The sequence below is a fragment of the Rhea pennata genome, chromosome 1 (genome assembly GCF_028389875.1).
Source record: "Rhea pennata isolate bPtePen1 chromosome 1, bPtePen1.pri, whole genome shotgun sequence".
In the NCBI taxonomy this organism is placed as follows: Eukaryota; Metazoa; Chordata; class Aves; order Rheiformes; family Rheidae; genus Rhea; species Rhea pennata.
The window spans coordinates 147,554,461-147,579,404 of NC_084663.1; the positions used below are offsets into that span (position 1 = coordinate 147,554,461).

The following is a 24,944-nucleotide window of genomic DNA, read 5'->3' on the forward strand; positions in this document are numbered from 1 at the left end:
AATTTCCAGTTACAAGATGCTACAAATCTAGCCTGTATTTTGCCCTGGATTCAGAGTATATCTTTCGGTAACAGCCATGCATATAATCACTAAAACTTCTGAGCATTTAGCCATATAATTTATCCACGTGATTACGTAAGTAGGTGCACAATCGTGCACTTGCAATGGGGTGAACGTGAATGTTAGGTTAGCTGATAATTCTCTGGCCTCTTTGGACCAGAATAACTATTTCAAAGCAAACACTCCTCGATAGCTGTTCTGGGACAGTTCACCAGGTGGCCTTGCCTTCATGAAAAAATAATATTACTCATGAATAATCACAGGCCTCTGGAAATATAGTGGCTTTTCTTCATTCTTCGGATAACATGCCCTAGTGGGAACTATTCCCAAACAACTATTGGGAGATAGTGTATCCTGTAGCAGTTATTACAGCCAATTTGCTCAGGTAGATAAGGTCAATAAAGGTGTTGAGCGAAAATGCTCTTGGATCAGCTTACCTGGAGGTCAAAGAACAATTTTGCCTAAGCACTTTCCATATGCACACAACTGATGCTGAAGGAAGGAGTGACATCTGTTTTTGCCTCGTGTAGCCTGTGCCTCAATGGTGATGCAAAATTGCTTTGGTGCAGCTCCTGCGTGCGCAGAGAAGGGCCTATATTCATTCCACCTCTGGGGTTTCCATTAACACAGCAGCTACGCCCTCATTTGGGCAGAAAGCCCAAGTCCAAGCACTGCTTCATTTGATCTGCATCTGTCCTAAAGTAATATCCCTCTGCTCGTTACATGCTGCTTCGCTCCGAGGAGGCAGCTGCTGCTTTCGCAAGGAGTGACTGCCTCCACCTGACAGCAGGACACTTTGGAGCAGACCACGCCAACATGGCAGCCCTGCTACTGTGAATTTCCACCTGCAGCACCTTGCAGCATCCTCCCTACCTCTCATTTCCATTTAACATGAGGACTTAAAAAGGAAAGAAACCCTTGTGCCATGGTAATTTTCCAAATAAGCCTCTTTTTTTTTCCCCTCTCCTTTGGAGGTAACAGAAAGAAATATTCTTAAAGAGAAGAATGGCCAAACACAGTAGAGGACCCCATTCTCTCCTTGCATTTGGCATGCTGGAAGTTACAGTCAGCCCTGTACTTCTCGGTGACTGAAATTTTGACATTCCTGATGTCCCAGTTCAAAAGTTTTCCTTCTTTGTCAATGAACCCTACCATCAGGATATCAGGATAATGTTTCCCATAACCTCTCTCTAGGGCATTTTACAGATCTGATATTCTAAAAGATATTTTTATCTCTAGTCACAATTCTATAAATTATCCCCAGTTCATGCGTCTTTTGAGTTAAGGAAAGGCCCTGGTTAGCAGAAGTAACTGTAACATAGTGATTGCCATCTTCTGCCAAGCTAAGAAACAGAAGATCTGCATGTTTATTTATTTATAATTTTTGCTGTGGTATCCTGAGAAACCACGAACAGAACCGCAAGCATGTTCTTGTAAATCCTTCTAATTAAAATGTCTTAATTCGCAAAGGTCATTCTTTGGCAAGGAATATGTACAACAGCTTCAGTGTCTTTAAAATGTAGGATTCCTATGGTGAATTTAGTAATGAAAAAATGTTATCTCAGTAGAGTCATTTTGTAAGGCAGATGGGGTAGATTTTATGTGGGGAAAATTTATTCAGCATGACCTTAGTTTTTCTCTAAGGAAGAAAATAATGTCTGTCTCGGAGATTCTAAAATTAAGTCTATTTATCTATTGTTAATGATAACAGTGACCTCTTGTGGAAGTTTTTAAAACCTTTTCTAGCTCAGATTATTTTAACTTGTCTGTATTTTTGGCTCTGCTTTTGGCATTTCTAACACATTTGTTACTGTTCATAAAAGAACAAACATTTTAAAGTAGCCTCTTCTCTTCTGGTCAAATTTTTGACTAGGTCTTTGATTTCGAAGTGCCAGATCTTTAAGATAGAAATTAAAATAATACGTGTTTGTTGTTATTTTAGAAGAAGAGAGCTGCTGTTTTAAAAACAGGAATGGAAGGTCTTTAGGTTAAAAACTAAGCATCTTATCATGTTCAGAAGCCACAGATTCTGATATTTCCAAGAAAACTGGTATATCATTTTGAGGATGCTGCACCTAGGTTAACAAATTTGTCTTTTGACTTCAAAGCCTTTTCAGACTAGTCATTACTTCAGACACTTCAGAAAGTGACTTTAGACTAGTGTCATAGAAGGATTTTTTTTTTATTATTTTTATTTTTTTTTTGCAGTATCTCTGTTTCAGTAAAGACAATAGTGTAGAGGTCAGATGTGATGTGGGTGAGAAGGCTGAAAACATAGAGATGGAAACCACTGCAGAAAAAAACCCTCATGGATCTTTTTGTTTTTTCAATCTAGCTACAGAGATACCAAATTGTCTCCCAGCTGAAGGAGTCAACATTCTGCCTTTATGGTAGGGTTTTTCTTAAGTGTCTACTAAGTTATGAAGGTTACTTTATAAATAAATATGAATAAATATAATGCCAGTATTTATGAAGAGAGATGATTATTTAGGTACTTGCAGGCCTTAAGCTGACCTTAACAGTATGTAGGACTTTAGAACAGCTCTGAAATGGACGAATAACTAAAGATCTGGAGTTAAATGAAAAATAGGATAAAATCATTAAAGACTAACCAGAAATACTGTGTTTTCTTCATCAAAGAAATTGATTGGTCACCATTGTTTTTGACACAGTTCAACATGGACCACGGTGGCAAAGTTCGAGGAGATGGTGATGAATAGCCAAATTATAAGGCTTATGGGGGGCAGCAGTAGCAAGTTGAAAAAGGAATTATGTAGCTGGAAGTGGGAGAAGGTATTTAGTGTTTTTTTCCAAGAATTAGTCTTGGGAGAAGACTTTTGCGTCTAGTATCTTCCGAAGCTGACATAGCAGTTGGAGTGCTGTGTTACTCAGCAGTAGGAGATTATGGTTACTCGGCATAATTACAGCTGAGGTGAAGGATGTGGAAGGAAAAACTCCCAAAAGCGTACACTGACGACCAAGCCTAGAGGCTTTCCACAGTATTTGCTTTGACCAGTCCATGTCTGTGGTAGGTAAAGGATCAAAGTCCCGTGATAACGTGAACAGCCTGGAGGGACTGCAAGCAGAATGCCGAGAAGCAAAAGAGTGAATAAATATCCCTTGCACATACATCAAGGAGCAGTCATAAGCAACAATTTACATTTATGTAAAAAGTCAATCCGTTTCATGAACAGAAAATAAAAAGGAGTTCAGGTTTGGCTGAAACGAGCAGTCATTTGAAATGTGAACTAGTGTTTGTTAATGGAGTTTTGGCACATGCCAACAACTTCAGTTATTAGCACTGGCTGAACGATGCCAGAACTATACAATAATCCCACAATCGGAGGATTTATAACAGAGTTTAGGAGACACAGCAAGCTTTGCAAAATGGTGCTGGAGTTACTTGCTCTATCCACAGGCGACTCATTAACGCTAATAACATCACCAACTAACAGCAGAATGACGTCGTCCTTCAAAAAGAAAAGAGAAACGACGTGACAGTTTAGCCTACTGATGTCAACCACGCTGTGTAGCTTTCTGTAGGACCCCCTGAAATTTAATTGACTGGTAACGGATTTTTAGTTGCTTGATTATTTTACAGTGAAAATAGCACATGTATATAAATACGTATTCAGTAAAGCAGATAGCTGATAAACAGCCTAACCACAACATACTCAAATCTGTTTTTGTACACATTGTACTGAGCATTGTGAAACTGGGACACACAGTACTTAAAGCATTATACTACACCAAGAGACCGTATTTCATTACCATTTCACGTGGGAGAGGAAGGGAAAAAAACCACTGTTTATGTTGCTTGTTTTTCTTTTTCTGTAATTACCTCTTAACATTCATCACTTAATATAATTTCAAAATCTCCACATGCCTCAAATCCTCTCTCTCTCTCAAGTTTCAGAAACAGCATCAAGCCAGCTTTTTGTGCTCTCTTAGCAACTGGGGGCTAACAAGGAAAATGTATTTTGTCTACTTAGCACCACCATCTTCCCACCTTTTGAGCAGGTCTTCTTGTCGTTAATCTAAGTCCCTGCCCTTCAGATGTTTAATTACCTTTCTTTAAAATGATGCATAGTCATTTACAGTAATATCTTTCTCTTCCTGTTGTTTGAGGAATGTGGTTCCTTAAGAGCACCATGGTAGCCAAGGCAAATGAAGCCATTTCGTGCAGGTATTCCCTGGAGATCCTACCAAAATCTGCCAGGGAAAAGAGGCTACTTCGAAAAAAGTGGCCTGTTCTTTCAGTCCAAGGCAGAGGGTGTAGATGAGAAATCCCAAATGGAGTAGTGGTTTTCCAGCTATTATTCTGTGGCTGAGACATAATGTTCTCCCTGAGAAAAGGAACAAGGACCCAGCAGCACTGTGATTCCTATGCTGAATTGCTTCCTCAGGGTGCAGTCATCGCTGGGGGTGCTGCTGCACCCCGGGGACCACTGATGCATCTGAGGAGCATCACCAGATGCCACTGCCCGGTGCAAATGGTAAAGGAAAGAATATTTTGGCCTGGGCGAGAGTGTGGGAGGGGTACAGAAGCAGCATCGCTGGGCTCCTGCCTGGGAGTCTACAAAGGTAAAAGCAGTGCTGAATCACTAACAAATCCAGAGGCCGAATGCTGCTCCAGTTACATTGACCATCCTTCTTCAAAGATGATGTGGTTGCACAGGGAAACCGGTAGGACAACATGCAAATTCTGCTCCCGTGTCTGTAACGTCTGCTGATGATAATGGAGCAGGTCCGAACTTACAAGAGGTTGCCTCAGCACTGGAAGGGGGAAAAAATCAGTGGAATTTGGGCAGAGGAAGACAAAAAGCGTCTGTCCAAATGCAAGGGACTAGAAGGGAAGCCTTGTTCGTAGCTTGTGGTAAGGAAAAAAAAAAAAAAAAAAAAAAAGTGCTGCTGCCAGCATTTACAAGACTTGCGTTGCTCTTGCTAAGACAGCCTCTAGATCTGAGCTGGTTTGCGTCTGTCAGAGTCAGAAAGGAGGGAAGGCAAGCACACATCTGCTTACACTTCGTCGCTGGCACGTGGCTGCCTCTGTGGTCTATTTATGTTAGAAAAGACTAGGCTCAGTGCTAGCCTGCCTGATACAATCAGTGCTGGGTCAGAGCAGCAGCCAGAACCGTTCTGTGTACCATACCGATTAGTCATGCTCTGAGAGAGCAAGATGGCATGGAAGATTTACTGCTAAAACAAGTAGTTCCCAGGGCTCTCACAACTACCACAGCCTAGTTTTTTTCAAGGTTTGTTTCTTCTGCTTGACTGATAGCATTTAAAAATGCAATTTTTTCATTAGCGGGGACATCAACGGAATCTTGCTCTTCTACTTGGCCACTAGTTTTCATAAAATTTACTGGGATTGAGACTTCTGCATTTCTAGAAAATTTGGTTGAAATTGCCAAATGGCTTAAAATATTATGGCAGGAAGGATTGTTCCTCCGTCCTTGACCCCTGATGGAGTCCCACTCTGAAGGCACCTTTTATATCACTGCTGGCAGAATGAGAGCTGCCCAGGAAGACGGGAGGGACTGTTTCATGTTTTATACACTTTGGGTATGTTTTAACCACAAGAATAAGAAACAATTGCAACATAAAACAGTCTCTGTCAGCTACTGGTAGCAGTTTAGTCCTGGCAGTCTGGAACACGGGGCCAGATAACATACTTAGGGAGAGGAAGCTAGTCATCTGGCACCTTGTGGCTACTTATATGACTGAAAGTAGAGGCACAGGCTTGCGCTGAGGCATGTTTTCCTATCTGAAAATCTAGTGAGAAAAGAAAGGAAGCATTGAAAGGAGCCTCTATGTCTCTTCCTAGAAGCAACCACAGTCTCCGTTTTCCGCTGAGACAGATGTACGGTTACAGACAGGTTTGCACTGCTCTTCTCAGGCTGGTCTGAAGAACTCACAAGGGACTAGTGGCTCTGAAAAGAAAAGATCAGATTTTTTTTTAAGTGCAAATATTATACTAAAACTCCCAGTGTGATGCAGAACATACAGGCAATAACTCTGTACAAACATGCGTAGGAAAGATATTTGTATTTGTACAGCTCCCAAAGGCAAAAAGTTATTCACATAGATGCACTCATGAGATGATACAACACTAAGTGCTAAGGACTAGTGCAGTGCTCTTTTGGCCACTGACTGGGAGCGATTAAAAAGGTTAGATTCAGGGTTAGGCTCTTATTCTGACCTGGTACAGTGCAGATGGCAGAATTTTTGCCAGTGCTACAGCTGAGACCTGAGCTAAGGTGAGGGACGGTACAAGTGAGCCTGGTATTCCTGTTACATGGGCTCTTCAAGACACTAGGCAATATTCAGTAAGGGGGAGCTAGGTAACCCATGGTAACCAAAATAAAGATTTACTGTACTGGCTGTAACGATGGTTACACACAGGTCAGTGACCTCACATACTGCTCAGGAGAATCTGAAGTAAGCTGAGGCGCACACTGTCTCCTTGTTAAGGCAGGTTAAAATGGCAAGGAAATGCCTCAACAAAATGACACAAGTTCTTGTTTCTTTACAGACTTCCTCTCCTCCCTTGCTCCCCTCCAGCTTCTTTGCCTGCCAGTACAGGAAAGAGAAAGAGAGAAAGTGCAGGAAAAGAAGAGAGCAAGGAAGCTATAAGCAAAACACTGTTGGATTTAGAAGATTTCAGAAGAAAAGCATTTAGATGAAGAATATTTTGTTTAGACCTTGTTCTAGTGAGCTTTCCTTCTCAGCCTGAAAGGTATGGCTTTACCTGAGGAAAAGCCAGAGGAGCAATCCTAATTCCAAGATACATGCTCCCTCTGACATGGTCACACAGGTCTCTCCTGCCAACCAAGTTTGGGACAACATCCAGCCCTGGCTTGCTGCTCTCCACAGTGGAATCAGTGTTACTTACAGAAATCAGACCAGTCTAGGAAGTCTCTGGCATTAGTTCTCCTTTCCTTTTCTTGTGAATACCACTCTCTCTCTCCGGTATGCTTTGGATACAGCTGAAGGACTGGCCAGAAGCTTGAAGAGATGAAGGGTGCCAGCAGGAGCCTGCAACTGGTGATGGAAACCTGAGATCCATAGGAGAAGCAGATGAAGAAGCTGGTGGGTGGAAAGAAAGTCATGCTGCATAGAGTGAGACATGGGAACATTACTGACTCTCCCAAATATTAGGTGACAATCAAATATTACTACAGTGATGATACTAGTGGCAATAGCATGGAGTCTGCTGTCCCCGATGCTATTTTTTTGTCTCCAAAAGCTGAGAGGAGACCAATATCTTCTGCCACCTTCCATGGAGACTTAAAAGACTTGAGATACATCATTTTAGTCTGACTAGCAACTATGTTTTGTAGCACTTCCCTCACAGATAGCAGAAACATCTTCTACTTAATGTGTCGTAGGCAGATGTCTCTCTGTCATCTGTTCTGCTAGCAGTCTGGCTTTCTAAAGTGGTGGGCAGAGAAGATGGCAAAATTGTCTGTTGAACAGAAAAAAATGGCTAAAAATATGCTTCTATCACATAATACAGCCTCCACTGCCAGCAGAAATAGCCTTTACCATCTCTGATTTATTCTGGCAAACAGCTAGATGTAAGCCAAACAGTGGAGACTATCCAGGTGGCTTTAGGTTTGACTGGTTGCTTGGCTCTCTTGTTCTCCCATGAACCAGCCCACATACCTGGTGCATCTGTGATGCAGATCTCTCTTTTTTTTCTTCCTGGCAGTACTAAATCATTCAGGATTATTAAGCTGTATTCTGACTGTGAGGAATTGCAAGAGGAACTTGAGAGAGTGAATGACTGACCCCAGACTCTCTGAACTAATAAAGATCTATGAAAACACTAGCAGCACAGCACTAGCACAGCAAAAGTGAAAAAAAAGGAAAAAAAAAAAAGATTGGGGGCATGGGGAAGAATCCTTTTCCTTTGCTTGTTCAGCTCTCATTGGCTCCTTTTGGTGCCTCCTAGGTCTTGTATCAAAAGAGAAACAGTGAGCTGTAAGGCAGTGTCCCCACGACTTCTTCCAAAAACTATCTCCATTCTCTGGTCCTCTCCTACCTGGGTCCTTACCAGACCAAGGCCCTACAGTCTTCCAATACAAAAGCTAGGGAGCATGAGGCTAGTAAGACTAGGAAGGTAGTAAGAGACTGGTCCAAACCAATAAAAGAGGGAGTAGTTCTTCATACACCCATCAGACAGCCAGTGGTGAGCTTTGCCAAGCAAGGCTGTGGATGCTGAAAGCTCCCATGGCTTCAAGCAGATGCTGTAAAATTTATGGATGAGAAGTCTGCTGAGGGCTCTGAAATACGCAGATACCACATCTGGCTCAGGAAACCTCTTCAGTGCTGGAAACTGCGAGATGAAGTGCTAGCATTGCCCTGTTCTCCTCTGGGTTTTCAGCTACTGCCAGATAGAGCTTTATTCCAAATCAGAATCATGTCCTTATGCTCCTTTTTTGACGCAATATACTCCAGGCTTTTTTGGTCATCATCAACTCTGTATGCACAGGCCTGGGCTCGTATCCTGTCCTCATTCAATGGGAAACGTGACAAACTCAGACACATGCCTTTGGACACTTCCCTGTGATTTTTTCCAAAATTTATCACCACTCCTCCACTCCCTCCTCTTCCTGTACAGCTGCAAGACCAAAGCAATACACTTTGTTTCGGGAGAGGAAGTCAGAGCACTGTAAAGCCTGGCATACATGCCTACGTTGGGGTTGCCTGTTAGGATTTGCTATGCCATTCACCAAAATCATATCTGAAGCCAGCCGTAGCCAAGCTGCTTCCCTTGTAGCCCTGCTCCCGATGTGCTCAGCACCCTCCCATACCTGGGGCCTGCTGATCTAACCACCTCGTACTTTACATCCTTAGTCATGAAACTTGTTCTTTAGAAACAGCTGGCAAGGCCATGTCTACGCTACTAAATTAAACAGTGCTGGAAAGGCTTTTGGCTCCAGCCAGCTAGCATCCCTCCCACCACCAATTAGCAGACGCAGCTCTGCGGTTAGCACAAGCCAGGGACCATTCCCACAGGCAGTTTGTGCGCAGCTGCCCTTTTTGGGTGGGAAAGAGGGTTTCGCGCTAGAGACACAGGCTGCTCTGTGCCAGGCAGCCTCAGTGCCAGAGAACAATCTCAGACGCAGTTTATGCATATAGACTCAGCCAAAAACTTCGTGTCTTTTCCTCTATTTCTTCTTCCATTTATAAGAAATGGGAGCAAAGCAAGAAATTGTCCTTAGCTAATCCTCCCTCACCACGTCTTTTGTGCCCCTTCTCCTCTCAGGCACACGGAGGGCCCCTAGGTGTGTCTTTATTTGCAGTAGCTGTTCCCTCGCTTCTGCCTGCGCTCGTGCATGTCAGACGTGAGCAGCGAGCTCATGTTCCAGGACTGACTCCAACCCCATACGTGCTTGCAAGCGAAATGACTCCCGAAGCAGGGACAGATGACTCAAGCGAGAACTAAGAAATATTTAACTCCTCAGTGCCAACAGATTTTCCAACAGCAAGCACATAAGTAACAGAGCGATGAATTAAAGATGACCTAGAATCAGCAGCTGGATCCATAAAGGAGAATAGATTTCTCTCGTAAAAACAGGTGTATCTAGGCTGTCTTACAACTAACTGGAAGAACATCAACTCATACCAATGTCTTAGTACATATTCTCCAAGAGAAATTATCTGTTATTATTCATAAAGATAAAATCAAAAAGCCTCTGCACAGTAAAATGAATATGTAATGACAATATACGGAAAAGTCTAGCCAAAGCTGACACTTAGGCAGAGTCAATTGCTGCCAAATAAACAAGAAAACTACTTTCCTGAAAACACCACTTGGTAAGGAGTCATTGCTAAAAGATGAGAAGTATGAAATTTAGACACAAAGCTTCTAAATGCAATCCAGTAACTACCTGTAAAACAAACAAAACTTTTGAATGTGTGAAAAGTGGGAGGTATATTTTTGTACAATTCCTTCATTTAGGAGAGTGTGATCAGTTTGGACCTCTCTAGCAAACTAGAAGCATAGTAAAAATAATAGAAAGTCTGAGACCAGAAAAAAGAAGCGTGAAGGACAATGAAAAGACTTCTGTGGACAAGTCATTTGAAGAATTCACTCATACATCATGGCACTGAGGCCACAACAGCAGGATTAAAGAAGGAAGGGATGGCATTTATGAATGCCATGAGCATTCAGCATTACTTGTTAAAGGTTAGAGCCTCCCTCAAATTCAACTAACAGAGGTCTGGAAGAGAAAAAGAAGACAAAACTTTGCAGGACATATGGAAGCCTCCAGCTGAGGGATTAGGGAGAGATGGCCTGCCAGCTTCTTTTTGTTGTTTTCTCCATCCAAGTATTTCTTCTACTTTTTGAAGTATCAGGTACTAGTTAGAGTCGAGGGAGGACATGAGGCCACTTGGAATACCACGCAGTTGCTATGAAGAATTTATGGAGTTACAGCTTCTCCTTGGGAACTGAATATGCTTAATTCTAAATATCATAGTTACACCTACTGATGGTGGTGGTGGTGGGGGACTGATCCATATCTGCAGTGAGTAAAAGGGAAGGAAAGCTTACTTCACAGTAAGATCATTTGTTCCTGACAAATTGGTGCACACATTCACTCAAGCTTTGGTGCACCATAAGCAAACCAGATTGAATACTTCAGTTCTAGCTATGGCTCTGGGGTTATTCTGCTCCCACTCCAAAGCACAGTGTTTGAGGTTAGGGTGCTCCCTCTGCTGTCCTCTTGCACTCCACTTCCAACACAGAGCAAAGAAACAACGAACAAAGAGGAGGCGGGAGGAGACTGGGGTGGAAAAATCATGTATGACACAGATACTCAAGGAAATCTGGGTCTGGGTAAATAACTTTTGTTTACTTTCAATAGCTCTATTTGAGTTTCCACTGGCTTTGAAACTTTGGGTCATCCCATGTAGGCCCTCATATATTGATGTAACCAGAAGTTGCTCTCAGAGCATTCCATATGGAAAAGCACCTATTGATGGACCTGTAGAGCATAGCACCATTTCCAGATGCTCCAGCACAGTGTTTGCTGAAAGTACTGGCAGGGTTTCAAGCAGCTGCTTAAAGCTGTCAGGGAGGAAGTCATCCTTTAGTGAAGCCCCTAATGCAACCTAGGCTCTGAAGGAGGTTACCTGAGCTGTAGAGGCCAACTTTACCTTGGCAGCCTTGTCACAGGCGTTAATACAGGACCCACTCTCTGTAACAGAGAACATCATCAGTAGTTTAACCAGAATTCCTCAAAGATAAGTCAGTGTTAGGTTCAGATCCCAGCATGGCCTCACCACCTTTTATGGGGAATAGGTCTCACCTGAACACCTCAAAACATTCATAGAGAGAGAACTGGAAAACAATGGGTGCTGGGCAGGGGCTATCGCTAGGTGGACTTCCAGTCAGGTAATAGATGGTCTTGCCTCTTTTCGTCCAAGCAGAGTATTTAGATGTTTTCTTACACCAGGACTACTTAGCTTTAGGCTATAGTGAAGTGAGCTGGTCTGACCCTCAGATAAATACTGGTTCCTGTGTTCAAAATCCAATTCTTTCCTGGCACAGTGCTCCAACATTACTGCTCTATAAAAAGCAACAGACACTTACTAGAATAAAGATGAAGCAACATTTAGAAAGTGAAGATTTTTCCTTTATTGCATACACTTGGTCTCCAATTTGGCAGATCAGGGTGAACCCCACATTCTGCAGAACAGCGCTACAAAAGTTGTCAGCAAGTGATGTTCATCTTGATTTAGAAACAACATGCCCCCAACCCCCATACCTCTGGGTGCCCTAAATCCAGTTAAAAACATACATGACTTCTAGCTGTTCAGTGTAGTGTATGCATTCATGAAATAAATTCAGGAAAGTGCTGGCACAGATTCACGTATCTTTTTTTTCCCTCCTCCTTATAAACATAATTTCAGATTTTTCTGGTCCAGATTACTCTATTTTATGACTGAATGGCCAACAGCTTCCAGCAAGTACTCAGCATTCTGAATTTCAGCACTGTTGGACAGAACTAAGCATCATTATTTTGGGTTCCTGGTTTGATGAAGCAGAACGTAATACAAACGTGTATTCACCACTAATGTTTATGTGCTCTAGGAATGGCAGCACTCTGCACGTCAGGGAAATGGGCACAGTTCAACACGTTGCCTTTTGCAGTCTCTACAACTCCTAGTGAAGAAAACGCAGGACAAAAAATCCCCTCCATTAAGATTTATTGACTGCATACTGCTATTTTGCTTCTATGTCTCTCCGGGTCTTGAGGTGTACAAGGATCTGGATAGGGAAAAGGAAAGCTGGATCAGCCATCTTTCCCTGTCTCACTTCTTTGCCTTCCTTTGGCAAAAGGAGCAAGGTCCAGAGAATGTTATTGTTTAGCATATGAAAACAATTCAGGTGGCATTTATGTGCACACTCCAGCAACCCCTTTGAGCATTCCTATGACCTACGAGTTCGATCTCTCAAACATTCAGTGAATACAGGCACAAAGGCAGCATGAATAAAGGAGAAAGTCCATTCAACTGGGGGGGGGGGAAGGCTAGTATTTACAAAACATGCCTTGGTGGTGGTTTTGCTCAGCTGGCACTGAGAAGCTGCTGAGTGGCAACTTCTGAAGAGCGATACGCTCTTCAGAATCTTGTTTTCGCTTGCTCGCCTCAAGACGGAATTGCTGTCGCTGGAAAGCCTGGCCTGCGTCCCACGACCCCTCTGCTGCGTGCAGCCACCCATGCCTGATGACTCACCGCGCAACACAGTCTAAACCTTGCAGCACTGGAGAGGTATTTTATTTCACTGGAGTCAGTCAGTGAAGTGTTTTGTGTTCTTAATTATATTTTTTGGAATTGATTCTGCAGCCCAATTGGATTACATTTAGGACTAGAGAATAGAGGTTTCTCACCCAAGGATCTATAAAATGAAAGATTGACTACCTGACCTCTAACTTCTTTCTTTGTCACATCCCACTCTCACTACTCTATTTGGATCTCTCTGTCCCACTTCTATTATTTCTGAGGGGGTTTGTACCTGATGCGGACAATGGCACGGAGAGGCCGTGCTGCACTACGCAGCGGTACAGCCCCCTGCAGGGTGTTGGTGCAAGTTGGCCTGAAGTGAACCTCCCTCTGCTAGCCCACATCAGCCTGGATGGCAACTCTATGCTCCCATTTGCTCCTGTGCCCCTCTGCCACTTCCCAAGGGGCTCTTGGCAAGATGGCTAGAGGCCCCAGGAGCTGGGTCTTAAATGGCAAGATGGGCAGGCAGTGGCAAGTAGCCACAGGACCACACCAGAGGCCATCACATAGCTTGTTCTCAGCCCTGTGCCCAGCCATGCACTAGCCCCCAAGCTGCATCTGGGCTTTGCTGGCACAATACAAATCATATTAGCACTCAGGCATGTGCCCTCACCTTGTTAAATTAACTTAGAAGCCTTAACTGTCCCTATGATAATCCCTCCGAACTGGGCCTGGAGGGCATAGAAAACAGCAAACCGCAATCTCTTTTTGGTACAGTACTTGCACATTTTCCTTTGCTCTCACCTCAGCTTCCTCAGTGATTGTCTGGGCTAGGTTTGGATAGACATAGTTCTCCGTGATACATGGTGCTTGCTTCCCATGGACTCTCCTGTCCATGCAGATTACAAGGCTGCTGGTGCACAGTCCAGCTGCATGCAGAGTGCCCAGAACAGGCTTCTGTTTAGTGATGGAACTGAGTGGGACCACACGCAACGGCAAGTTCCCTTGGCCTGAATGTCAGAAGTGTTTTGAAGACTTGCTTCCCTTTAGCTCCAGTTCTCGTACTGACATGCAGTGCCGCAGGCTGCGCCCATGACCACTTGCTCAGCAAACCACCCCGTGCTGCACTCTCTGCAGCTTCCTCCACCTTCCCTACATCGAGGCTGAAACTCTTAAGATGCATTTATGAACCGCAACATCTAATCATTGACACTTGAATGCCATTTGCTTCTTAATGCTTTTGTTAGGCCAACTCTCATCCCTTCTGCTCCTGTTAGGGAAACCAAACCGTCAGTCTACTTTCGATGATAATGGCGCTGGGCTACTGCAGCACCTGTGAATTCACCAGTGGCAGTGATCAGAAACAGCAAATTTTACCTACAGAAACAGCAGATCTCAAGAGATACAGAATACTGTTATACACAGAACGGTGACTTTCAGACACTTCTAGTGAGAAAAAAGTAAGCTCCTTACCAGTGGCTGGGAAGAGAAGTGCAATGGGTGCAAAGACAAAAGGGGTTTGCACCTAGAGTACATCTGTGCCTCAGATGTGAAAGGCTCTCTAAAGCATTTCAACCAAGTGCTCTAGCTCTCAGCTATGAGCCTGCTTTTCCCTAGCTGCAGGGACATTTTCCTGAATCTCTGACCACATGCCTCTGGTCTTTTTTCAGTTAGAAGTGAGAGGTATTTTCAGTGGTGGCACAATATGAAAATGGGAAGCGCTTCACCATTTGATTTGTGGTATCACACAACTTTGCAGTTGGATTAAATGAGATTTATATTACAAACATTTGCATTTACAGCAATCTCAAGCTTCTCCCTTCAAAAACACCCACAAAGTGACAAAGTCTTCCACTAAACTCAAACTGAATGGAGTTATCTCAATATTACACACTTATATTCAATCTGTTTTATTCCAAATATCACATAAATTAAATACATTTCCCATGAATATTGCAAATATACATGAAATGAACATTGCAATTTTTAAAAAAAGTTTTGGCTTTGCTTATGCAACAAGAAGTGCCAAATGTGGTTAGAACATGAACTTTTCCTGTATTTACTAGATAAAAAAGGTGCAGATTAATAATTTATATTTATACATATGTACACACTCCATTTCATAACTAGCTTTAAAACAGTAAAAAATGGTTTCAAGTTTATCTACATTAAACATACTCGTTTAAATCTGGTCAGAAGCCCCAGACAAGAGTTGATACAATCATTTCACAACTGCAAAATTAAGGCGCTACCAAAATACCAGTTCCACTAGTGTAAAATGTAATAGAATAGAGAGTGTACAGCTTTCTATTTATCAATTTAAAAGTGGACTGGAGAACAAGGAAAAAGGAGCAGTAAGAAACATGACAAGATCAACAGGTTAGAAATACAAAGAGATCTCGATGACTATCAAATGAACTTATTAAAATACAGTAGATAAAAGGCCTCAGTGGCAAACAATTAGTATGCTTCTGAAAGACAAAAAAAGGTTAAAATATATATAATTTTGTAGCTTGAAGCTTTACAGGTGAACAACAGGTGTAGAGGTAGAGGGATTTTTTTTTGGCCTCTTTATGATGTATAAAGAAGGGCCACATTCACCACAGTGAAGAGACTCATCATATATCCCAGCATCCTTGCTTGGATAGCAAGCAAGAAGAGCATAATGAGTTAGAAAGGCAACAAATCCTGTCTATCTCTTCCAGGAGCTCAGCTCCATGCTTCCATATGTACCTTGGTGACAAGTTGCACAAAAGCACACGACGGCTGTAACGTCAGTATTTCCTCTAGCCAAAAGAGAAATGAGATAGCTAGCTTTTCCAATGAGGTACTACTGGATGCTGTGGAGATTACACGGCAGAGATATTTTGGTAGCAATGAAACGGGTACTCTCCCTTAGAAAGCAAGTATCACAGGGTAGTGGTGATTGTTTTTATTAAAGCTTTTCTATTTGATCAGTGTTCAATGTTTTGGAAGAAATGTCAGCTTTGGGCTGCTCATTTGTTATTTGCATCCACACAGAGACAATTTCTAAGTTGTATCATTTATCCAAAACATCAGTCACTGAAATATTTAAAAACTGCTTTAAACCTTTACTAAAAAAAATCCCTCTACAGTTCAGCTTTCTCTTCAATAAACATCACTCCATTAACTATGCAGGCCTTCATGAAGATAAAAATGTCACTTTCCATGTAAAATGTCTCTTTATATATTACAGAACTGCAATAAAGAACTTCTTCTGTTCTGTAGGGTTTCCTCTTAGAAGTACCTCAACAGTAGATACCTTGAAAAATCACTTTTGCAAAGAAAAATATTCACATTAGTTACTGAGGCAAAGCCAAGAAGACACTAACTAGCACCTTGATTTTTTTTTCCTTAAATGCACTCCTATATGTAAAATTAAGCACATGTAAGATCAGGGACCAGCAATATACAAATATCATCAGGGACCAGCAATATACAAATACCATCAGGGTCCCTTTGCTGCCAAACTATTAATACTCAAAACTAGGCAAGACACATGAAGGAGGGAAGGGCGAGATGAGAATCTAGAAGAAATACATAGCATAGAAAGCAATGGGAAGAATGAGAAGTGGAACAGAATGGATTGCAAGATCAAATACAGTCCATTTTCTGGTCTGAGAATTACTTTACCAAACCATCCTTTGGTAGCTGAGTTGATAGTGAGCTTAAGAACCACTGATTTCTGACATTTCCTCCCCCATCTATAGAACAATCCTCTAGAAATTCCATTATACTTCAATGACTTTCTCTCCATCATCTTCAAATCCTGGAGGAAATGTATTCAGCTTCTATTTTTAGTATTTTGGTGAGGGTAGCAGAACTTACAGAAGGCTACTGTAGAGGTTATTACATCATTGGTTGTAAATTATGCACTTCACAATTCAGAGAATATACTTACAAATTACTTAAATAGAAAAGGCGTGTTCAAGGTAGAGGCAGTTACAGTACATTCAGGGTATGTTACAGAAACCATTTGTGGTAGCCATTTGCTGAAAGGAAAAAGCTCAGTATTTTTGTTTCCCAGACCACACAGGTTATAACTACAATACCCAAAGAGAACAGGTAATATATCTTATTTGCTGCATTTTAATGCAGTCTTCTTCCAGAACTGATGTGCAAATTGAAAACAAAAACAAAATATATCTTCATTGACAAATAAGGACAAATGAACAACAACAACAAAAAGAAACCAGGCACTTTGACCATTTAGGTAAACAGCCATTTCATCTCACCAGACTTCTGCGCATGAATAAGTCTTCAAATTGGTCTCATGCTTGCAGCATATAGAGATTCAAGTCAACTTTTTCCCTGTTGGTAGTATTACTTCTACTTGTAGGGAACTATGCCAATTGAATTTGTAACACTGTTAGTTATTTCATTGGCAATTTAAACAAACGCTGATCATTTGACTGACAAGCAACCAATTTAATAGCTATCAAAGTTAGATAAAAACAAAATATATATAAAAAAATCAAAAACACAAATGAAGGTTAACACCTGACATAAGCTTGCATTGAGACTTGCCTTTTAGTGTTCGGTTTGTGCCTCTTCTCATGGTGTTATGGGGACTGATTTCCATCACGTACAGCAACTGGTACTAAACTACACCACTTTCAGTTTGAAACACGTTCTAATAGAGGTCATTCCAACGGAGCATTAGGTCAGCACGGCACTGCAGACAAGATGGGAGAGGAAGCTTTCCCAGGTTTTATCCTAGCCAACTTCCCTTGCAGAACACATTCAGAAAAAACTGCAGTATGCCTTCCTAATACTTGCAATTAAATCATTTCACAGCAGCGTTTATCATACTTTAGGGAGCTGGTTTGATTTGAATTTAGTGATAAGACCAGCTTGGATTACTTTGATTTTTTTTAAAATAAACCAAAGTACACCTCTTCAAACATTTTGTACATACTCAATCAGTTACAACACACAAATCACAACACAAGGGATTACCTAAGGCTACTAAATAGTATACTTATTCAGTAGCTATTATTCTTTCAGATAAACATCTTCAGATGCCTCGACCACAAACGGCTTATTTTTTTTCCTCACAGACTGATTTTTCTTGAAAAAGAGAGATGTGGGTGTACGACAGACTGCCTACCAGTTCACTAACAGAGCGTACTGTTCTTTATAGTCTTCATGCATTTTTCTACTGGGGAAGCATTACTCTTCTTTTATTGACCAGCTTCAGGAAAGTCTTGGACACACCTCTTCAGTCCACTGTCCAGATTCCTCTTTCTACTAAGTAGAAATCGAATTCACACGTGGGCCGGTGGTGCTGCTCCAGCACTTAACTCTCTTGCAGGCTAGAAACATCAACTCTATTATAGCACTTTGAAGCAATTATCCACATCTACCAGCTACTTTCTAACTGTAGCACAGCTTTGTAGAGGCTCAGATTTCACCAGGACAACTGGATAGAGTGCAAAGTTTGGTGAATACCCAGAATAACAAACCGACATAATGGATGGATGCTGGACACAGTCAGAAAGGGCTGTTCATTTTTGAAAGATTCCTTGAAAAAAAAAAACAACCCCTCTCCCTACCCCCCAAAACAACCTATCATGAGATGTTGTCAGTGCCTGCTCACAGCTGAAGTCCATGTTATCTGGGTCTTTTGCGAGTCACAAATATCAACACACGTCTGATGGCAATAAGACGATCTTTAAGGGAAGTCATAGCCAGTATAGCCAGTTGAGCTCTGTTTTCCAGTGGCAACACTGCCAAGAGCCACCAGTACCAGGCAGGACCACTGGGATTGCTCTGAAACAGGACGGAGAGACATGTAATAATGTATTTACCAACAGTGTCCCACAAAGAGCACCACCTTCCCCTACTACTTATGTTTGCTAAGAAAGCTATGATAAAACAGTTCAAGGAGTGACCCAGCATTTGATTTCAGGTGCTCTTCTTGTCTATTTGCCCCATTAAAGATGATCTCTTCAGATGTTTATTTAGATTGATGTACAGTAATTGTTTACCACACTTCAAGCTAATAGATCAAAACTGGGTAAAGTAAGAAGAGCTTAGGATGCAGGAAAAAAACAAAAAGCTCTCTGTCAGAAAACAGTCTTACGGAAAAACTTAACATCTAGAACAAAGATGCTTATGCGAGAAGGTTTACCTGTGGCTCTGGTTCTTTTCCTGGCATGGACCCAAAATGATTGAGAATTTGCACTTTCATATTGTCTTTAAGAGAAGTAAACCAGGCAACAGCTTGATCATAAACCGAATCATGAAGGCGGACAAGTTCTTCATATTCTGGTCCTTCAACCTTATTGTTAAAAGAAGGGAGAGGGAACAAAGTAAGTTTGATACTGTGGAGTTCATATGCTTCCCCAGAAGCAAGTGAAGCACAATAATGCAGTGACAGCTGCTGTTCAAATGTTCTTATCTAAGCAAACTGTACTCAAGTCTCATATTTCAAACTTGTGATGTGGATTCTTTTTACCCTCCCCTACAAGCAATGTTCTGAAAAGACATTTCTTAGAAAAGTTACTGCTTTATTAATATCCATTGATAAATGCTGGCACAACAGAAGGACCTGCTTTCTCATCCCAGACATCGTATTAAGCCCCTCAAATCCATAAACTCTAGTCCCTATCACAGAAGAACCTCTGAACACTGTTATATTATTTTGTAAAATAAAAGGATTCCTACAGCCACCAAGCAGAATGATAGGGATTCTGTTGCATTTAGAAATCAACACGTTTTATAGAAGTGTTAAGGCTGTGGTAGAACAGCCAGGGAGAAGGTGGAGGAGGGCAGGTGCATGAGGAGGCAGTAAGCAGGTAAAAGTGGATGATTTCTCAATATCAGGAACAGCCATAAGGAAAGGCCCTCACTGAGGCAAGAAGTGTTTTAGTTGCACAGACTTGACTATTTAGTCATTAGGGGAAAGAAAAAAGCATAAGCAAAATAAATCCTAGAAAAAAAGCACTGCAAGTCATTTTTTTTTAGCTGTACACACCAAAGGTGGGTTTTATCTGCACTACTCAGACACATCTGAGCTAACTGTTCTGGATGCCCTTCACAGTCGAGGAGAAACAGCTCTAGAGGGCAATTAATCTCATCTTAAGGTAGGTATCTAAGACAGAGCAGATAAATAGGCAGCTTTGGACTGAGATTTTTCATCATCGAATATAACAGGAATGCAGGGTGATGAACTCAGACTTCAGCTTCGCAAGTGAGACAAAGTAAATCTCACTCTAATTACAAAGAGCTGGGTCTCTGGCGACATCTACAAAACAATGCCTTGACGTCTATGTTCCACTATCTTTCACTGGGGATTTAAACAGGGCAGAGCAATAATTCTGAATAGATTACGTGCTTCAACCATTTGTGGGGGGGGACATCTCTGCAGGATCTGCCTTATCTGCCCTGACGAACAATTGCATCACCTTGCATAAGCTGAAAAAGCCCTACTTGAACTCTACAGACTTATACATCAACTATGAAAGTACATTTAAGAACTACGTGACCAGAATGGAATGTCATTAGTTGGCATGAGATCACTACTATGCTCAATGTTAAGAGGTATCAACGTTTTACAGACACGTTCTGAAGATGATCCAGGAAGTCATAATTAAGCACAGTCAAAAATTCACACTTTGGCCAAAAACCATCACAAGCACCTCATTTGCAGGAGATTTCATAAGAGGACTTATTATTTTTAAAAGCTACTCCCAGTCCTGCAATTCTCTGCTCTTAGTCAGTTTTGATGGATGCTGGTACAGGCATCGTAAGCATATGTCACTAAGATCTCTTTTTAAGAATGGAAACCCACGTTTCTTTGAGGAGCTGTTCTGTAAACCAGAATTACAAGGTTATATGAAGCTTGCGAAAGCTAGAAACAGATATTCTGTATTCAGAGAAAGGAGAGATTAGTGAGTTCTGTAACAACAGAAACATGTTCTTAGAAGGGTTGCAAGTCCATACCAGTTTTAAAACACTACTTTGACCTCATCTAAACATCATGACAGATCACATCATCTGGGTCTCAGAAGCTACTTTGAGATTGACAATAGGACTGCAACGCTTCGGGTAGAGACAATCATAAGGATAGAAATGAAGAAAAGGAAGTAAATAAGAGGCAGACTAAGTAAGTTCACGGTTTCCAAAACAGAGCTAAAATTTTTATAATGATATTGCACAGCTAACTTGAAATGCAACAAGGGAAAGGCCATTTAAGTGAATCCAGCAATATATGGGTATGAATAACTTTGTACCATAGATCACCTTTTTATCTTCAAGATATTCGATGTTTGCTGTGTTATATCCATCTCGCTGGCCATGGCTTAAGACCCTAAAACGACGGACACCAACTGTATCAACAACTGAGCGCCCATCAGGAAAAAACTTTACGTCCCTGATCTCTAATATACAGCCATGATCTGCAAATCTGAAATGACAGAAGGGCATAAAAGTGGAAGTCATCAACAAGTGTTATAAACATCAGGACAAATACTGGGCATAAATCACCACTTTTTACTTGAAAGAGGATCCTTGCTTTGGTGACAATACATTTCTGCTTATCCACATAAGCCATGAAACTCCTACCCTTTCTGCTTTCCCACAAAGGGAAAGGTCCCAGAAAGCAGCACTAACAGCTTCTAAATATTTGGGGGAGGTAGCGAAGGGATGGGGAACTAAATGGAACATGTTTCATGCTGGGAGTTGCCACCTGCTGGTGGTAAGTTCACCTGGTTTGCAAAGAAAACTAGATGGGTTAAGACACTGTAAGAAACTGAGAAATAAGTGCAGGGCTGATGAGCAGAACAGTCCAAGGCTACCCACCCTGCTCTGAGGTGTAAGCAGAGGATTAGAGGCTCTAAAAGGAAAAGGCATTTTCACAGCAAGATTCTTCTTGCATTTGTATTCTCTAAGTTAAAAAAAAAACCCAACTGTTAGCAGAACCACATTTATTTATATCTGTTTTATTTAAAGAAGTTACAGGTTTTAATCATGTCCTGGAAACAAGCATGTGAAAAATCTTTATTTGAACTATCAGTTTTAATCTATCTTGCATTCGTGCTTTAGTTACTCCATTAAAAAGGTTGATCACACAATGATTCTTCACCATGGTATGTTGATCCACAACTTTGCACCTTACAGCTTTGTACCTCAGCTTACTGCTTATCATTAACCAGAAGAATGCGCTGTATCTAGTCTAATCTCAAGGTAACAAATCCCTACTGGGCCTGATAAATGTTACATCAGGGGAATACTTGTTATACTAGGGCTTGGCAGCGTGTTGCACCATAGTAATGAAAAAACAGCAGCACTGCAGAGAAATGATTCCCATTTCCATTCTACTAGAAATCATGTTTTTAACATCAAAAAAAGCTGACCACTGTGAATAACCATTCTCTCTCCTTCATTACACTAAACATGAACTGAGGAAGAGCAAGAACACAGTTATATAAAAATAAGTGCTGTGTGGTCTACCGGTAGGATTATGACGATCAAGTTTATTACAGTGAAATTATTTAAACAGCTACATAATTTATTCTTTGTAAATTAAGGCTATTGGGGACATTCATAGAGAGTTTAAAAATTAGTCCCCAAATAAAGGTGATGAACGATTTTTGTTGTTCTATGAGAAGTTACTTTTGAATAGAAAGTGACTTCAATCAGAAAGAGACAAGAAAACACCGAGAATTGGGCACAAAATATACTGACATGCTGACACGTACTAAATGTTCATAAACAACTCTCCCCTCCAGTTTAAATTCAAAACGGAAAACTAAAACAGAGGAAGGTAATGAACATCTCACCATGTTTTTCAAAGAAGGTACAAATCTCAGCTTCCCATGCCTACATCGTATTAGATGAGGCAAAACAAGTTTCCCCACTTTTTCTATTCCCAGATGATTTTGCAATTTTGAATCAATGAGAGAATCTCTTTATTTGTATAAGAAGCTACAATAGCCTACCAGGTGCGTACAGATGAGGGCATCCTGTGTTTCAATGGCTAAAGTAGAAGACACCATGCTTAAAATGTTTAATTATTTTAATAGCTCAAAATAGATAGTACATATAAAAGTCTAACCCCAGCAGCTGCATTTTAAAATATCATATACGATGTTATTGAGTAAGTCAACTATTGTTTTCAGTATAGTCAAAAAACTACCGTGGATGCCTCAACAACAGCACACTGGCAGGTTCTCAATGACACAAAGCACAGCCAGAGCAGACTGGAAGCTGTATTATCTCCCGTGTTCCTATTTCTACAATTATGCTCTGATCTGTGAGAGAAAAAAAAAGGGGGGGGGGGGCATATCAACAAGGGAAGGCTGCCAAAGCCTGGTATGACTCCCCTCCTCTCAGCTCCAGTCATGATACCCCCCTGTAAGAAGGCTGCTCCTGAGCATTAGTGTGTCCTTAAAACTTCCCACACTTGCAATCTACAATCTGTATTACTCCCAACATATCTTCTGAAGGTGGTAACTATCTATCACATCTCATAAAGTAGACTTCTCTTAAAATATCATTTTTTTCCCACATCTTCTTCACCCCCCAAAAACTGTTACATTATCTATAAAGGATAAAAAGTGAAGGTTTCATCTAGACTTTCAACCACTGATCAGTATTAGTCTCCACATAGGGAGTTGTTATCTGCAAAAACACCTATGTCAGAAGTTACAAAAATGGATTTCATATAGGCAGACAACCTACTCACTGTAGAAAGTGAACACAGCAGGAGAGACAAATATCAAAATTCAACATTCAGCCACAAAACAGGCATCTCAGCCAAGGCTATATTTTGTTTCATTCAAATGATACAGTCTATGTAGGAAAACTATGAAAGATTTAGATTTTTTTTAAAAAGAGCAGATAGAAGAGCAACTTCAAACTGACTTTGTTAGCCTTCATTAGAAAAAGCAAGCTGAAAAGTTATTCAACCACATACACAACTAAGTGCTATTTTTGGAGCCTGTCCTAGGAGGAGGAAGTGTATTCCTGCTATTCACCCAACAGAGGTGCAATAAAATTGAAGAGTTTTGTGTCAAAAGGAACGTTCAATATACTAAAATAAAAATCCACCAACTTGTGTACTGATTCATACAGGAATGGCAAGATCCCAGTGATTTGGGGAGACAAATATACTGTGCTGTAGTATTCCACTAGCATCACAACACTGCAACACAGAACATTAGCTCATGTCCTTACCCTTTCAATTCATCAGCTAAGCACATGCCAAACTGCTTGGTACCAGTTTCCATGCATCTTCTTATCATTAGACGATAACGAGGTTCAAAGACATGAAGTGGGCAAGGGATGGTAGGAAAAGCCATGGTGCATACGAAGATAGGAACATCTTTATTCAAACTACAAAATAATTGTTAAAAAAAAGTTCAGCTTTATTCTGCATACTGCTATATTCAGCATAAACCTTTAATACAGCACTGACTCCAGTGGTTTCCTCAGACTCGTTTTTTGTAACACATATCTGATTGTCATTTAAAAATGATGAACCACAAACATATTTCAGGACTCTTCCTGTTAATACATGAAGGACACAATCCTCTAATCTACTTACATAGTAGGAAACTCAGGAAGTAATAGCAGTTTCCCAAATGTGTGCATATAGACACATCTAGCTTAAATACAAACGGCAGGATTTCAGTCATAATTTTCTACAGTAATTTAATATCTAAGAACTAGTCATGTTTAAAGCAAGGTGACGGAGGATTTCAAAGTTTAGTAAAGCCCTTTAATTTTAAAAAAGTCAGCAAATCCTCATATTACTTTTTCAACTTTAATTGTATGTTTTATTTTTCGTCTTCATTGAGTTGTAGAGTAAGAGTGACACAGCACTGATACACCAATGAACCTTTGCACTTATCCTGACCTGAAGTGTAATCCATTCATATTTGGGCTTCTACTCCCAGACAACTCCCACCATAACTCTGAAAGCTGATACTATTTTGATTGAAAGGAATAAAGCAATTAACTCTATTGTAAGATATTGCTGTGTCTCTCCACTATCCAAGGATATTGTTTCCTGTTTATCTGCAATAAATATGCCAAAAATATGAAACATCTAGTAGGTGCATTTACAAATTCATTTCATGCATTTTATGCATTTCCATATGCAAACGAAAAGTTTCTCC

General features: G+C 41.0%; 1 protein-coding gene across 1 annotated transcript in view; it reads right to left on the reverse strand.

The window, feature by feature from the left end:
• Positions 1-14,748: 14,748 nt before the first annotated feature.
• Positions 14,749-24,944, reverse strand: part of LONRF2 (LON peptidase N-terminal domain and ring finger 2) — a 36,575-nt gene continuing 26,379 nt past the window's right edge. Inside the window, exons 9-12 of the mRNA XM_062601598.1 lie at positions 24,001-24,159; positions 21,067-21,229; positions 18,953-19,102; positions 14,749-18,591 (exon numbers count right to left, since the gene is read on the reverse strand). Coding sequence (XP_062457582.1) covers positions 18,433-18,591; positions 18,953-19,102; positions 21,067-21,229; positions 24,001-24,159 — 631 coding nt within the window. The 3' untranslated portion in view covers positions 14,749-18,432. The remainder of the gene's footprint in view (positions 18,592-18,952; positions 19,103-21,066; positions 21,230-24,000; positions 24,160-24,944) is intronic.